The sequence below is a fragment of the Lithobates pipiens genome, unplaced genomic scaffold (assembly GCF_037356315.1).
Source record: "Lithobates pipiens isolate NorthernLeopardFrog02 unplaced genomic scaffold, aLitPip1_a1.2 Scaffold_3, whole genome shotgun sequence".
Classification (NCBI taxonomy): domain Eukaryota; kingdom Metazoa; phylum Chordata; class Amphibia; order Anura; family Ranidae; genus Lithobates; species Lithobates pipiens.
In genome coordinates, this window is record NW_027507790.1 from 248,585,476 (window position 1) to 248,601,817 (window position 16,342).

A 16,342-nucleotide genomic window follows, 5' to 3' on the forward strand; every position below is an offset into this window, starting at 1 on the left:
CCAGCTCAGACAGCAATGGAATTTATACCCTGGCTAGCTGACAACATTACATGTGAGATACAGAATGTATCCACCACATCTACAAATCTCAGAAACCAAGAAGGATAATGACAATAGTTGAATGGGAAATGCGGGAAATGTCCTCTTAAAGTGACAGTGAGCAAAATCCTTACTCTCCAAAAATAATGGCTGGGAACTCCTGGAGCAGCGACGTCACCCATAGGCTTCCTATGGCCCATTCATTGTCTGCGCTTCCTCCTCTCCCCTGCAGCGGGCGCTGGCTGCACAGGAAAACTGGATCATGTGACCGGACCTGAGCAGGCTGAAATTAGGTAAGTATATACATCTTTCTTACACAGGTTAGTCAGCATAAGTGTTAGGAGGGGGGAGGGAGCATTTTTAGCACTAGTTAGCTTCAGCCTGAAATTTTTAAGTCAACCTGTTGCTTTGTACTACATGTGGAAAATACGGGGTTCATTTTAGCCCAACGCTCTAATGGAACCCGTAACCTTTTTCTGGCTCCTGCGCTCATTAAGTCTGTGACCTAGAAAAAGCATGAGCAGAGCAGCAGCTTATAATTAAAGTGGTGTTGCCACCAAAAAATAAAAAATAGTTCAAAATTCTTAAAAAAAATAAATAAAAAATAATCGGAAAAAAAATGTTTTTACTCACCTCTAAATGCCTGTTGCTAGGGGGTCCCTCGTAGTCTGCCTTCTTCATTGCCCGGGCTGGTGACATCACTTCCCCTCGTGCCACACAGTCATCTGGGATTTGTCACGTGTCCCAGATGACTGTGTGGCGTACCACGGCAGCCTGCGCCGCTCGCGCATGCGCAGTGGGTGCCCGGCTGTGAAGCCACAGCCGGGTGCCCACAGTAAGCGCCATCAGTAGTGACGGCGCCACGAGTGGAGCGGGGAACGAGGGGGGGGCTTCGTTCCCCCGCATTGCTGGACCCTGGGACAGGTAAGTGTCCAATTATTAAAAGTCAGCAGCTGCAGTATTTTTTTTTTTTTTTTTTTAGGGGGCACCCCACTTTAACCACTTGCTTACTGGGCACTTAAACCCCCCTCAGTCCCAGACCAATTTTCAGCTTTCAGCGCTGATGCAATTTGAATGACAATTGCGCGGGCATACAACACTGTACCCAAATGAAATTTTTATCATTTTTTTCACACAAATAGAGCTTTCTTTTGGTGGTATTTAGTTACAGCTCGGAGTTTTATTTTTTGCTAAACAAACAAAAAAAGATGCAAAAAAATAAATAAAAAAATCATGTTTTAATAGTTTGTTATAAAATTTTGCAAACGGGTCATTTTTCTCCTTCATTGAAGTGCGCTGATTAGGCGGCACTGATAGGCTGCATTGGTGGGCACTGATGGGCTGCATTGGTGGGCACTGATAGGCTGCATTGGTGGGCACTGATAGGCTGCACTGGTGGGCACTGATAGGCATAGTTAAGGCGGCACTAATAGGCACAGATAAGGCGGCACTGATGGGCAAAGATGGGCACAGATAAGATGGCACGGATGGGTGGCACGGATGGGCACTGATAGGTACCACTGATAGATGGGACTGATGGGCACTGATAGGTGGCACTGATAGGTGGCTCTGATAGGTGGCACTGCTGGGCACTGATGGGCGGCACTGCTGGGCACTGATGGGCGGCACTGCTGGGCACTGATGGGCGGCACTGGGGTGCAGCACCTTTGAGGCAGATTGTGGGCACTGTGGGTGGCACTGTGGGTGGCACTGTGGGTGGCACTGTGGGTGGCACTGCTGGGTGACACTGGGCACTGCTGGGTGGCACTATGGGCACTGCTGGGTGGCACTGACGGGGGGCACTTACTTTTTATTAGGGTGGCACTGCAGGGGGCAGGTGGGCACTGGCAGGGGGCAGGTGGGCGCTTGCATTGCTGGCCGTGATCGGGACTGTCAGCGCGAGGAGGAATACTAGCCGATTACCGGCTCCGTTACATCACCTGATCAGCTGTCATTGGCTGACAGCTGATCACGTGATAAGGGGTCGGGATCGACCCCTTGCACGGATCGGTGATCAGGCGAGTCTTATGGACTCGCCGATCACAGAGCGCGCCGCGCGCGCCCCTCAGGGGGTGCGCAGGCCGCTCGTACACAGGACTACGTCAATAGACGTAGTCCCGGAAAAGGAGATCCGCCCTGTAGCCGTCATTTGGCTATAGCGCGGATCTCAAGTGGTTAAGTAACAGACATACTGAAAATACACTATATTGTCAAAAGTATTGTGACACCTGCCTTTACATGCGCATGAACTTTAATGGCATCCCAGTCTTAGTCCGTAGGGTTCAATATTGGGTTGACCCACTCTTTGCAGCTATAACTGCTTCAACTCTTCTGGGATTGCTGTCCACAAGGTTTAGGAGTGTGTCTGCAGTTTGGAGATCAATAGTATAGCGTATATGCACAACTATGTTATAACAATAGTTTTAAGCATTGCCATTCTGTCTATTCTAGCGTCTAATTCACTTTTAAAACAGAAAAAGACTAAAAGGGTGCTCAGCAAAGTCCACTAGAGTCATACCAAGAAAATCTGATTTACTGTAGCAAAGTTGTCATGTCAATAGACAAGTATTTATTGGCGGCACAGTGGTGTAGTGGTTAGCACTCTCACCTAGCAGTAAGAGGGGTCACTGGTTCAAATCCCAACCACGACTCTACCTGCCTGGAGTTTGCATGTTCTCCCTGTGCCTGCGTGGGTTTCCTCCAGGTACTTCAGTTTCCTCCCACACTCCAAAGACATGCTGGTAGGTTGTTTGGCTTCTGTCCAAAATTGGCCCTAGTATATGAATGGGGACCTTGGATTGTGGGCTCCTTGAGGGTAGGGACCAATGTGAGTGTGCAATGTACAGGGATAGGGACAATTGTAGACACTCGCCCTGGATGGACTGGTGTTTTTATTCAACCTTATTAACTATGAAACCAAGTATACATGATATTAATGTATCTGGACTTACCTTGTGTGAGTAGTGTTGATCCACAATCCTCGCCAAACCAAAGTCTCCAATTTTTACTACAAGGTCCTCGGTACTGATGAAAATGTTAGCTGGTTTCAGGTCCCTGTGTAGGACGTTGGCTGAGTGGATGTACTTCAGGCCTCGAAGCAGCTGGTACATAAACAGCTTGGCATGTTCCTCACTGAGAGGACCTTGTTCTAGAAGATGAGCAAGATCCGTTTCCATGTGTTCCTGGACGATGTACACCACATTGTACCTAAATATATCCCCCTGCAGGTCAGCCCCTCTTGGCCCCAACACAGCATGCACCTTCACGATATTGTCATGATTAAGACGTCGGATGATCTTTATCTCCCGCAAGGCGTGCTTCATGCTCCGACAGTCGCCGATGGTTATCTTCTTCACCGCCACCTTCCGAGAATTTTTGCTGTCCGTCGCCGACAGAACCAACCCGCTGGCTCCAAAACCCAATGGCTTAAAGTCCACAAAGTGGCCTCCTAAATCATAGCCGTACATGTTGGCAATGAAGTCGCACTTTTCCGCCATGGTGCTTTGATTGGTGGGAACCAAGTAAGAAAAAAGAAGCAGCAATCTTTCAAATCTTTGCAATACCAAAAGGCTTAGATTAAGAAGAAGTTTTGCCAAAAAAATAGATAACCTCTAAAGATATATATATATATATAACGAAAAAGTTAAAAGTTCTTTTGTCTTCAAACTCAAAATATCTCAACGGCAACAAGGCTTAGCTTGGTTATCCCACCTTGCAGCAGATGAGGATCTGTCTACAGTGTATAGGTGTCACCCAGACATATATCATGCTGGCTTTGTAATCATTACTTTGACGGCTGAGGCTGTGATATCACTCCAGTGTGCCGTTAGGTGCAGCGGAAACTCACGTCACCGGCTATTTATCCTCTTTAGGAGACAGCGGAGTCGTTCTTGCCACCTGTTCTTGTCACTGCAGTTTGATAATTAATACACCAGCAGGGATTCCGTTTTTTTTTTGGCGAAGACCATAGGCCAATCTCATCTGCCGCAGCCGGTAAAGACGGGTTAGCAGAACAAGGAGGCGATGTGAGTCCTGATAGAGGCGTCCTGGAAGGTTCTTGTTGATCCCGCTGTCATCTTCCTCTTTTTTCCCTTCCAATGATCCTTAATCTCTACCGGTGAAAAGGACTCCGGTGACCTGCGTTGCGGTATGCAGACGGCCTCCTAGGCTTTAGCGGTCTCTCTGAAAAAACAAGCAGAAAATTGATTGAACTGATAGAACAATAAGTGTGAGCTGCTCGTAATGTTAATTCTCACTGTGTGAAGGTTAATATGAAGAACTGCGGTGACCTTTGGTAATTCATTAGCTGCGCTCACCTATACAGCTGCATTCTTCCCCAGCGAGTGCGCTAAACAAACATACTTCAATATTGTTGAAAGAAAAAAAAAAAACGGATACAGATCTCTGGTTCTGCAAATGCTGGTGGCCTGGCTGTCATGCTGATCCAATGGCTTGTGCTGCCCTAAAGGCTCACCATACATTGTACAATCTGACCGTTCATTAACCACTTGCTTACTGGGCACTTAAACCCCCCCCCCCCCCCCCCCCCCTCCTATCCAGACCAGTTTTCAGCTTTCAGCACTGAAGCATTTTGAATGACAATTGCGTGGTCATACAACACTGTACCCAAATGAAATTTGTATCACCCCCCCCCCCCCCCCCCCCAAATAGAGCTTTCTTTTGGTGGTATTTGATTACCTGTGAGATTTTTTTATTTTTTGTTAAAAAAAATTAAAATGACCAAATAAAAAAAAAAAAAAAAAACATTTTTTTTTAAAAATTTTGTTATAACATTTTAAAACGGCAAATTTTTGGCCCTCATTGATGTGCGCTGATGAGGTGGCAGTGATGGGCACCGATAGGTGGCAGTGATGGGCACTGATCGGTTACACTTATTGGCAGCACTTCTATGTGGCACTGATTGGCACCACTGGTGGGCATTGATAGGTGGCACTTGTGGGCATTGATAGGTGGCACTTTTGGGCATTGATAGGTGGCACTTGTGGGCATTGATAGGTGGCACTTGTGGGCATTGATAGGTGGCACTTGTGGGCTTTGATAGGTGGCACTTGTGGGCTTTGATAGGTGGCACTTGTGGGCATTGATAGGTGGCACTTGTGGGCACTTAAGTTCCAATTATGAATCATAATGGCCTCTTCCGTTTCGGGACCGATGTCCCTTTAAGATAAGCCGGTGATCGGCTTTTTTTTTCTCCTCTGCTGTCAGCGTGAGGAAAAAAAATAACCGATCCCCGAGCTTTTGCTTTGATCATGTGATCAGCTGTCATTGGCTGACAGCTGATCACATGGTAAGGGGCCGGGACTCGGTGATCATATCGCGCTCCGGGAGCATGCACAGCGCGCAGGGAGTGCGGTGTCCCCCGGTGCCACAATTGGCATCTTTCAGGGAGAGGGGGGTGCAGATACCTCTATAATCCAGGTATCTGTACCCACTTCCGGGAATAGCTAGCCACAGATGCAGCCCCCCCCCCCCCCGCATTGTGCAGTGGGAAACACACAGTTCCCAGAACACAAAACGGGGACCAGTGAAGACGCGCAGCGCGACTTGCGCATTGGCGCAGTAGGGAACTGGGCAATGAAGCCGCACCGCTTCACTTCCAGATTCCCTGACCGAGGATGGCGGCAGGGGCAGCCGAGAGACGAGCGATTGCCCATCATCTGCTGCCGACGTCACGAGCACCCTGGACAGGTAAGTGTCTATTTATTAAAAGTCAGCAGCTACAGTATTTGTAGCTGCTGACTTTTAATAATTTTTTTTTAAGGTGGCACTCCTCTTTAACTGGCAATTGCGCGGTCATGCAACACTGTACCCAAACAAAATTGATATCCTTTTTTGTCCACACAAATAGAGCTTTCTTTTGGTGGTATTTGATCACCACTGGAGTTTTTTTCTTTTTTTTACTTTCTGCTATAAACAGATCCAATTAAAAAATAAAAATAAAAAAAATTATTTCTTCATAAATTTGGGCCTAAATGTGATCTGCTACATATCTTTGGTAAAAAAAAAATCCCAATAAAGGGTATATTGATTGTTTTGCGTTATATATGCACTATATTGCACTAAATCCGACGGGCAAAATCCGACGGATTTGGTTGGCAAAATCTCCGACCGTGTGTACAAGGGCTTAGTCCGTAGGCTTCAATATTGAGTTGGTCCTCCCTTTACAGCTATAACAGCTTCAACTCTTCTGGGAAGGCCGTCCACAAGGTCTAGGAGTGTGTCTATGGGAATGTTTGACCAGAAGCGCATTTGTGAGGTCAGCCAATGATGTGGAGGAGAAGGCCCGGCTCGCAGTCTCTGCTCTAATTCATCCCAAAGGTGTTCTATCAGGTTCAGGTCAGGCCAGTCAAGTTCCTCCACCACAAACTCACTCATCCATGTCTTTATGGACCTTGCTCTGTGCGCTGGTCCAAATGATTTGGTAGAGGGGGGATTATGGTGTGCTGTGGGGTAAATGCTACATCATCTGCTCTTAATCAAGATGGCAGCAGCCAGAAATTTTGGGGGGGGGGGGGGGGGGGTCAGATTGATTTCTCAACAAAATAAAGCATGGATAGGGAGTTTGCTTTGAATATGAAAAATGATTTGGCCTCTTCCTGCCCGCACATTAGCCAAAAGACAGCTACATCGCAGTCATCCAGTTCTGTGACTGTGGCACGCATCCGGTGATCTGTGATCGCTGTGTCACAGATTGAGGTAAAGGACCAATAACAGCAGCCCTTTACCATGTGATCAATAACAATGTAAACACACATATGAGTTATCAGCATTCATCTTCTCATGCACTGTCACAGCATGGGGAAAGGAGAGCCGGTAACCGCGACAGGTGACATCTTCATTGATAATCAGGGTACTGGTCATCAGTGTTCCGATGATCAGTGAAGCCCCAACAGTGCTCATAAGTGATGCCTTTCAGTGCCCATCAGTGCAGCCTCATCAGTGCCCATCAGTGCAGCCTCATCAGCGCACACCAGTGCAGCCTCATCAGCACACACCCGTGCAGCCTCATCAGCACACACCCATGCAGCCTCATCAGCGCACACCAGTGCAGCCTCATCAGCACACACCCGTGCAGCCTCATCAGCACACACCCATGCAGCCTCATCAGCACACACACCAATGCAGCCTCATCAGTGTACATCAGTGCAGTCTCATCAGTGCCCATCAGTGCAGCCTCATCAGCACACACCCATACAGCCTCATCAGTGCACACACCAATGCAGCCTCATCAGTGTACATCAGTACAGCCTCATCAGTGTACATCAGTGCAGCCTCATCAGTGCCCATCAGTGCAGCCTCATCAGCGCACACCAGTGCAACCTCATCAGCACACATCAGTGCAGCCTCATCAGCGCACACACCAAAGCGCCCTCATTAGTGTACATCAGTGCAGTCTCATCAGTGCAGCCTCTTCAGCGCACACCAGTGCAGTCTCATCAGTGCAGCCTCATTAGAGCACATCAGTGCAGCCTCATCAGCACACATCAGTGCAGCCTCATCAGCACACATCAGTGCAGTCTTATCAGCACACATCAGTGCAGTCTCATCAGCACACATCAGTGCAGTCTCATCAGCACACATCAGTGCAGCCTCCTCAGCGCACACCAATGCAGCCTTATCAGTGCACAACAGTGCACATCAGTGCACATCAATGCAGCCTCATCAGTGTACATCAGTACAGCCTCATCAGTGCCCATCAGTGCAGCCTCATCAGCGCACACCAGTGCAGCCTCGTCAGCACACATCAGTGCAGCCTCATCAGCGCACACACCAAAGTGCCCTCATCAGTGTACATCAGTGCAGTCTCATCAGTGCAGCCTCTTCAGCACACACCAGTGCAGTCTCATCATTGCAGCCTCATTAGAGCACATCAGTGCAGCCTCATCAGCACACATCAGTGCAGCCTCATCAGCACACATCAGTGCAGCCTCATCAGCACACATCAGTGCAGCCTCATCAGCACACACCAGTGCAGCCTTATCAGTGCACAACAGTGCACATCAGTGCAGTCTCATCAGTGCACATCAATGCAGCCTCATCAGTGCAGCCTCATTAGAGCACATCAGTGCAGCCTCATCAGCGCACACCAGTGAAGCCTCATCAGTGCAGCCTCATTAGAGCACATCAGTGCAGCCTCATCAGCGCATATCAGTACAGCCTCATCAGTGCACACCAATACAGCCTCATCAGCGCACATCAGTGCAGTCTCATCAGTGCAGCCTCATTAATCAGGGCACTGGCCATCAGTGTATCGATGATCAGTGCAGCCCCAACAGTGCTCATAAGTGATGTCTTTCAGTGCCCATCAGTGCAGCCTCATCAGTGCCCATCAGTACACCACCAGTGCAGCCTCATCAGTGCACACACCACTGCAGCCTCATCAGTGCAGTCTCATCAGTGCAGCCTCATTAGAGCACATCAGTGCAGCCTCATCAGCACACATCAGTGCAGCCTCATCAGTGCATCCTCATTAGAGCACATCGGTGCAGCCTCCTCGGTGCACATCAGTTCAGCCTCAGCGCACATCAGTGCAGTCTCATCAGCGCACATCAGTGCAGCCTCATCACCTCACTTCAGTGAAGGAGAAAAACTACTTCTTTGCAAAATTTTATAACAAAAACTATAAAAAATAACTTTTTTCCTTACACATTTTTGGTCTTTTTTTCGTTTTGTTTAGTAAAAAAAAAAAAAAACCCCCAGTTGGGATTAAATACCACCAAAAGAAAGCTCTATTTGTGTAAAAAGAAGGATACAAATGTTATTTGGGTACAGTGCTGCATGACTGCGCAATTGTCATTCAAACTGTGACAGCTCTGAAAGCTGAAAATTGGCCTGGGCAGGAAGAGGGTGAAAGTGCCCGTTATTGAAGCGGTTAAGTGATGTTTGCAGTTTTTGGAACTGAATATAGCTACGTTCAGCTTTAAGCATCCTGTTGAGGTCCTTTATTTCACATGCATTAACGTGCGCTGCGTAAGGCGGTCAATACATAAATATATACAAGATATGGGCTGCCAACGCGTTCCTATGTTTGAAAGTGGATGGTGCGTGAGGTGTGTTATGGCGTGCTGCACTGCCTGGAGCGTTAGAGGGCCTTTCATAATGAATGGAACTACAAAGCACTGCACACAGAGCAGGTGTATTGCCCTGCATTGGGGACACACTGATGCAAAAAGTAAAAAAAAAAGAAAAAGCGTTTTATAAAAAATAAAAAAAAGCCAATTGTTAATAAAACGTGTTGCACAAAACAAAATACCTTTCATCCATCAGGGTTTGCATCTATGTATCGGCTTTAACTTCATTGTCACCTACAAATGTTTATAATACAGGATCTACCGTATACAACGCCAACAGTTTGCACAGCGCTTAACAAAATGAAGGCAGCCATTACAGTTCCATTACAATTTGGTACAAGAGGGATCAGAGGCCCCGCTCATTACAGATTACAATCTGAAAACTTCACACTTCAAACTTGTGAAAACATCCAAACACACAATGCAAATAAGCAATTATTTGGGATGGAAATTTGTGTCTGCCTGCATCATAAAAGAAAAGCGGTCTTGAGAAAAGCATGAACAGCCATTGCTGACCTCATTCTGAAAATGCTAGATGCCTGGCTGTCAGACTGCCAACCCTTTCTGAGCATGTGACCACAAACAAAGAGGCAGATGATGTTTTCAGACTTCCTTTGCTCCCCGCTTGATTCATGTCACCTAAATAACCAAAGACAGTGGATCAGCCTGACAGCCCACCTATAGCTTTGGCTTTCCCAAAATCCCTTTTAGGCCAGGCTCACGTGTGTGTGGCCGTGATTCACAGCATGGGGTCCGGTGCGTTTCTGTTCACCAGTTCAGGCAGTGGCGGATGTTTATTAGGGGCGCCACCCCCCAATCCATGCGCCACCCCCCTACTTTACATGCCAGATGCATGGATTCCAATGGGTTTTTTTTCTCTCTTGAAGCACGTGATTAGAGCCAGAGGCTCTAATTGGCTTCAAAAAAAGAGTAGGCTCACGGCGCAGAGCACTGCGCCCTGAAACCCACTCCGTTGTGTTGAATTAGGGAATATTCACTAACGTCTTCCTGTTTCTCCTCTCCGCCAATCAGAAAGCAGGTCCTGAGATCCCATTGACCAAGAGTCCTAAGACCCCATTGGCTGGGAGTCCGAAGACCCCATTGGCTGGGAGTCCGAAGACCCCATTGGCTGGGAGTCCGAAGACCCCATTGGCCGGGAGTCTGAAGACCCCATTGGCTGGGAGTCCGAAGACCCCATTGGCCGGGAGTCTGAAGACCCCATTGGCCGGAAGTTCGAAGACCTTATTGGCCAGGAGTCAGAAGACCCCATTGGACGGGAGTTCGAAGACCCAATTGGACGGGAGGTTGAAGACCCCATTGGCCGGGAGTTCGAAGACTCAATTGGACGGGAGTTCGAAGACCCCATGGGCCGGGAGTCCGAAGACCCCATTGGCGGGGAGTTCGAAGACCCCATTGGCTGGGAGTTCGAAGACCCCATTGGCGGGGAGTTCAAAGACCCCATTGGCTGGGAGTTCAAAGACCCTATTGGCCAGGAGTCCGAAGACCCCATTGGCCGGGAAGAGAAGCAACGGCCAAGACATGGAGGGAACGGAGGGAGGAAGCCACCACCGCAGCCCTGACCTGCATGGGGTAAGTGCAAGGCTAACGGGGGGCCTGGCAGGCCAGAGGGAGAGTGAGCGGGCCGGCAACTGAGGGGGTATGGTGTGCGGTGTTGGGCTTGGGTGGCGGGGGAGAGGTTTAGTGTGGAGTAGCGGGCTGGAGTGATGGGGGGGTGTCTGTGGTCAGGTCTGTCAGCTGCCCCCCTGGCTGATGGAGCACCAGCTGCCACTGGGTTCAGGTGCGATTCAGGTCCAATTTGCCTGAATTCACACCCGAAACCGGACCCAAAGGCGCATTGGACCTTTTTCAAATACGGACCACGGCCGCCCTGGACCTGGGTGAACCGGCTCCATTGAGAGCAAGTCACACTCGCATGTCCTACCAATTGGATTCAGGGAAATCCACATTCAATACGCACATATGTGAACCCGGCCTTGTTTACACTTGCTGACAGAGAGCAGTAAAAACATGTGGCTTAGCTGTGTTTTTCTCATTCCCCCTACCGCTCCTTCTTAAAGTAGAACAATACTATATATTTTTTTCCCCATTTTGAATAGAGTAAAATGAAGGTTATAACCCCTGTCAGATTCTATTTCACCATCTGTGTCCCATTGCAGAGATTTTCCTTCACTTCCTGTCCCATAGCCAAACAGGAAGTGAGTCCTTCACTTCCTGTCCCATAGCCAAACAGGAAGTGGATCCTTCACTTCCTGTCCCATAGCCAAACAGGAAGTGAGAGGAAATACCTGCAAATTAAGGGCATTCCTTGGGGACTAACTAGGGTTGCCACCTTATCCCTTTAAACCCGAACACATATGAATGACACAGGTTTTTAGGCTAATTTAATGCAGATAAGGAGCCAAAAGAGTTTAATTACCACCTTAATCAGCCACAGAACCTGTGTAATTAATATGTATTCGGTTGTAAAGGGATGAGGTGGCAACCCTATTGGGGACCCCAGATCACCAGAACAAGTGTCCCCATTGGAAGATTTCCCCTCTATTACTTTTCAGGGGACAACCCAAAATTTATGATTTTCTTTGACTTTCACTTTCAATGATAATGGCAGGACAAATAGAGAGGGGGGATCTCCATAATGGGGGACACAGACAGCAATAAAAACCTGGCAAGTGTTCTAATCCTTCTCCACTGTATCAAAACCAAAAAGGAAAAAAAAAGGGCTTTACTTATAATTAAAGCTGCAAAGGGGTGTTCACCTGTGGAAAAAATTACCCCCCCCCCCCCCCCTGCATTCAGTGGGCAGTACTGCTGGCGTTCAACTGAACAGGACCACGCCGTTGTGTTTGTGGATTTTAGGGATTAAAACAGGCAGCGAGAAGCTTCTATAACCCTCCTCATCGCCTCTCAAATGCCATCTGAAAAGAAATCCACCTTGGTTCGCCCTTCAGAGGGGGATACCGGTATAATCAAGCCTTCTACATTCATTGTGACTCCGGCAGAAAATATCTCATTGCATAAATACTGACAATTAGATTTTTTTTTTTTTTTTATTGGAAATTTTATGGCATATTTCCTCATCGCAGGTATTTTAATTTGCTACCTGAATAGTTTTATAGGTGCCTCTATAGGGCATAAGATATCACAGTTTACCCTTCTCAGTTATTGCCATCTAAACCTTTATATGCATAAGAGTTAAAGTTTAAATGGGAATAAAGCAGCACAGGGAATGGAAAAGGTGTTTTATGACACTCATAGGAGGTGTAAAAACACGTTTCATCACATTCTGCCGAGCCCAACACTCGTCTTCATAGCTTTGGATACAGATAGAGTTTTCATAAAGGTCTGTGACCCCACTGGGGAGATTTTCCCTCACTTCCTGTCCCTTTGACACCAGGACAAGGAATGGGGGGGACTGATTGTCACTGGGAAGAGGAAGGCATGGCCAACAATAGACACTTGGTTAGAAGTTCTAATCCTTGCCTGCTCTAATTTTCGGAAGGCTTGGAAAGCCATTATCAACTTGTCTTTGTATTTATATAAAACGACCTATGAAAATAAAAAAGGGTAAACCTACCAAGTCCGGGAAATGAGAAAAGAAAGCACTCACAATGCCACATCCGTAAAAAATTGAAGAGGGAGCAAAAAAGGAGGGGTACTAAAAAAGTAACCACAGGTCGGACTTGGAGGCATGGAAACAACGGAGAAGTAACTAAAATAATGTTTATTAAAAAAAGTACATGATATAATCACAGTGTTCAAAAGGTTAGAAATCATATGAAAATGATATAATTTGTACAGCAACAGGCTGACTCCCAGGGGCTTGTCCGTTTGTCTCATCATTCATATGTTCCCTCTATAGGTATCGTATACTAGGCTGTATTACACCCCGTTAGCGTACTGGGTTCCACCTGTGTTCCCTTTATTGGTTCCTGGATCTCTCCGTATGATCATCTCTTTGATGATTGCTGACAAGAGACGTGCACCTGCCCCTGTTTTAGTAACACCCTAATCTTATTAACTAAACTAGCTGTATACTGCTTTTACCTCTTCATAGCTTGGTAGAAGCACCCCACATTTTTGGGAGCCTACCGCCCATTGGATATTTGTACAGGAAGCCTAGTTCACTATAAGACAGTGAGACTGGTTCTTCTTTTTTGTCACTTCTTTGAACCTTGATCATGTCCTGAAGAAGCCTAATGGCAAAACGCGTAGACCCACAAGGGCTCACTGTACAAATTGTATCATTTTCATATGATTTTTAACCTTTTGAACACTGATTATATCATGTACAGTATTTATCGGAGTATAACATGCACCCCAAGTTTAGGAGGGCATTTTAAGGAAAAAAAACTTTTAGGAGGGAAGTTTAAGGAAAAAACCTTACATTTAAATGCCCATCAATGCAGCCTTATCAGTGTCCATCTGCAGCCTTGTGCTTGCCCAGTGCCGTTTGGAGCCTTGCCCAGTGTCATTTGCAGTCTTTCCCAGTGCCATTTGCAGCCTTGCCCAGTGTCATTTGCAGCTTTGCCCAGCGCTGTTTACAGCCTTACCCAGTGCCATTTGGAGCCTTACCCAGTGCCATTTGGAGCCTTGCCCAGTGCCATTTGCAGCCTTGCCCAGTGCCATTTGGAGCCTTGCCCAGTGCCATTTGGAGCCTTGCCCAGCGCCGTTTGCAGCCTTGCCCAGCGCCGTTTGCAGCCTTGCCCATTGTCATTTGCAGCCTTGCCCAGCGCCATTTGCGGCCTTGCCCAGTGTCATTTGCGGCATGTAAATAGCCTTGACCAGCACCGTTTGCAGCCTTGCCCAGTGTCATTTTGCGGCACGTTTAATTTACCGCCACCGAGATAGACAGAGCATGTGTACTCGGCTGTACTCGTCACGGCTCGTCTCACAGTCCCGCCCAGATTGGGCGGGACTGGGAGCCGAGCCGAGTACACAGTACACTCGGCTCGGTCTTTTTCGGCAGCGCTCGTTCCAGAGACAGCAGGGAGGTGGGACGGAGTGACTGCGAGCCGAGCCGAGCCGAGCACTGGCCTCGGTCTTTTTCATCACCGCTTGCTCTTTTTCGGCGCACAGACAGTGGGGATCAGCGTATAACACGCAACCACGATTTTCCCCCGATTTTAAGGGGGAAAAAGTGCGTGTTATACGCCGATAAATATGATACTTTTTTCAATAAACATTATTTTTGTTACTTCTCCATTGTTTCCATGCCTCCAAAGTCTGACCTGTGGTTACTGTTTTACTACCAAGTCTGGTCATGTTGGTTGGACTCTTCTGATTAATGGTGGACATACACAATATGATTTTATTATCTGTCGCCAAATAATCAAACAGCAATAACTTTCCTATCTAATTGATTTAGACTCAATTTGTATCGGATTTGATCAAACTGAATCTAATCGGTCATGGTGGGAAAAATGATTGATCATCTTGCATCGATCTTAGATGATTTGGTCACGCATCTGTTCTTATTTGGATTAATCAGATTATGGGATTGCATAGTGGAAACACAGATGTGACCAGTTATTTATGATTGTATCTTCCAATTATCAATCAAAATCACATCCCCAGGTGTGGCATGATCGATCGGCTGTCCACTATAGATCAATTACTTTGATTTGGATAGATTGATCAAAAAAGAAATTGCTAAGTTATCAAAGAGTTTATAGCCACCATAATATCTTACATACACTAACATGGACACAAACGACCATCCGCATGGACAAGGAAACAACTGTTTTTAAATATTCACTTTCAGGACTACTGTCACTTTGAATTATTTGTGCAAGGGTGTAACATCTGTACATTCGTTACATTTACATCCTGATGTACAATGTAACCATCAGGATGTGTGTGGGCCAAGTTGTTTTCTATATACAGTATATGTATTGTGACAGTGCGAGGCCCTACCACTGTGTAATTGGTTGTAATAAGGACACAGGTGTAGTCAGAAGGGGTCCGCTGTATACAAACTTTAAAAATGTATCCAAAATTTGCCCAAAACTGTACACAGGGAGAAATCACATACTTATGCCCTGTACACACGGTCGGAAATTCCAACGTAAAAGGTCAGATTGGATTATATTGTCGGAAAATCCGATCGTGTGTGGGCTCTATCGGACTTTTTCCTCCAGGAAAAACATTTCTGACAAAAGAAATCTGATCTGACTTTTTCCAATCGTTTGTAGAGAATTACGATCGGACAAAGTGCCCCGCATGCTCAGATCAAATTACGAGACCAAAGCTATTGGCTACTGGCCTCAACGTAGTCCCATCGTAACAAACGAACATTATCACGTTCCGAACGATCCATCAGAAAAAATCAGACGGATTTTGTTGTCGAAATGTCCGACCGTGTGTACAAGGCATAACACAGGATGATGGTTGGGAGATTTCTCATTTAATCTTATGATTGACAAAGATTTTTCTACAGCTAGGAGATAAAGTTAGATCATGTGTCAATTGCCTGAACAATTCTATGCCTTAGCCCTTGAACACATGGTCGGAGCATGGGCGTCCGCAGAACTTTTTTCAGGGGGGGGGGGGGGGGCACTTTAGGGTCATTCATGCACCGCCCCTTTACGACAATGTAATTATCACATTATCATGGTCAGCGACTACAGACATAGTACCGTCCCTAGGATAAGTAATGGATAATGGCCAACAGGCCCTCTTACCATGACCCAGCGAAACTACAGTAGTACATCTCTCCGGTTGGACAATTTCTCACTCTTGGTTCCCCGGGGGTGACTCTGGTCAGTAGTGTAGCATGTCTGTACCCTGGTAGTGGCTCGGTCTTTCTCTCTCTGGTGGTGCTGGGCAACGTGGCTCTCTCTCTGACTTCCGCCCAGCACACTCCTCATTCTTTGTCCTGTAGCGCTCTCTCCCTAAGCTTTTTTCCAGGCTGCAGTCTCTCAATTTCTCCCTTGATCGAGCTGTAGCCTCCTCCCTGTGGAAAATGGGGCCACCAATCTTTGGGACTACATATCCCATGATGCTCTCCTCTCCTAGTCTCCTTTGATTGGCCCTCAGTTATGGCCAATAGGAAAGGAACAGAGCAGGCAGGAAGCTGGGCAGGGAACCTGGTGAGAGCAGTCATCTCTTTTCCCGGACAGGAGAAAGGGGGGTGAGCGGGGGAAACCTCTGATAGCCCAGAGCTCACCATTCTCCTGTCACAGTGCTGCCGA

At 47.1% G+C, this 16,342-nt stretch overlaps 1 protein-coding gene across 1 annotated transcript in view; it reads right to left on the minus strand.

The window, feature by feature from the left end:
- Positions 1–16,342, minus strand: part of MAPK4 (mitogen-activated protein kinase 4) — a 205,849-nt gene that overhangs the window by 79,620 nt on the left and 109,887 nt on the right. Inside the window, exon 2 of the mRNA XM_077463005.1 lies at positions 2,991–4,221. Within this exon, the coding sequence (XP_077319131.1) occupies positions 2,991–3,536 (546 nt within the window). The 5' untranslated portion in view covers positions 3,537–4,221. The remainder of the gene's footprint in view (positions 1–2,990; positions 4,222–16,342) is intronic.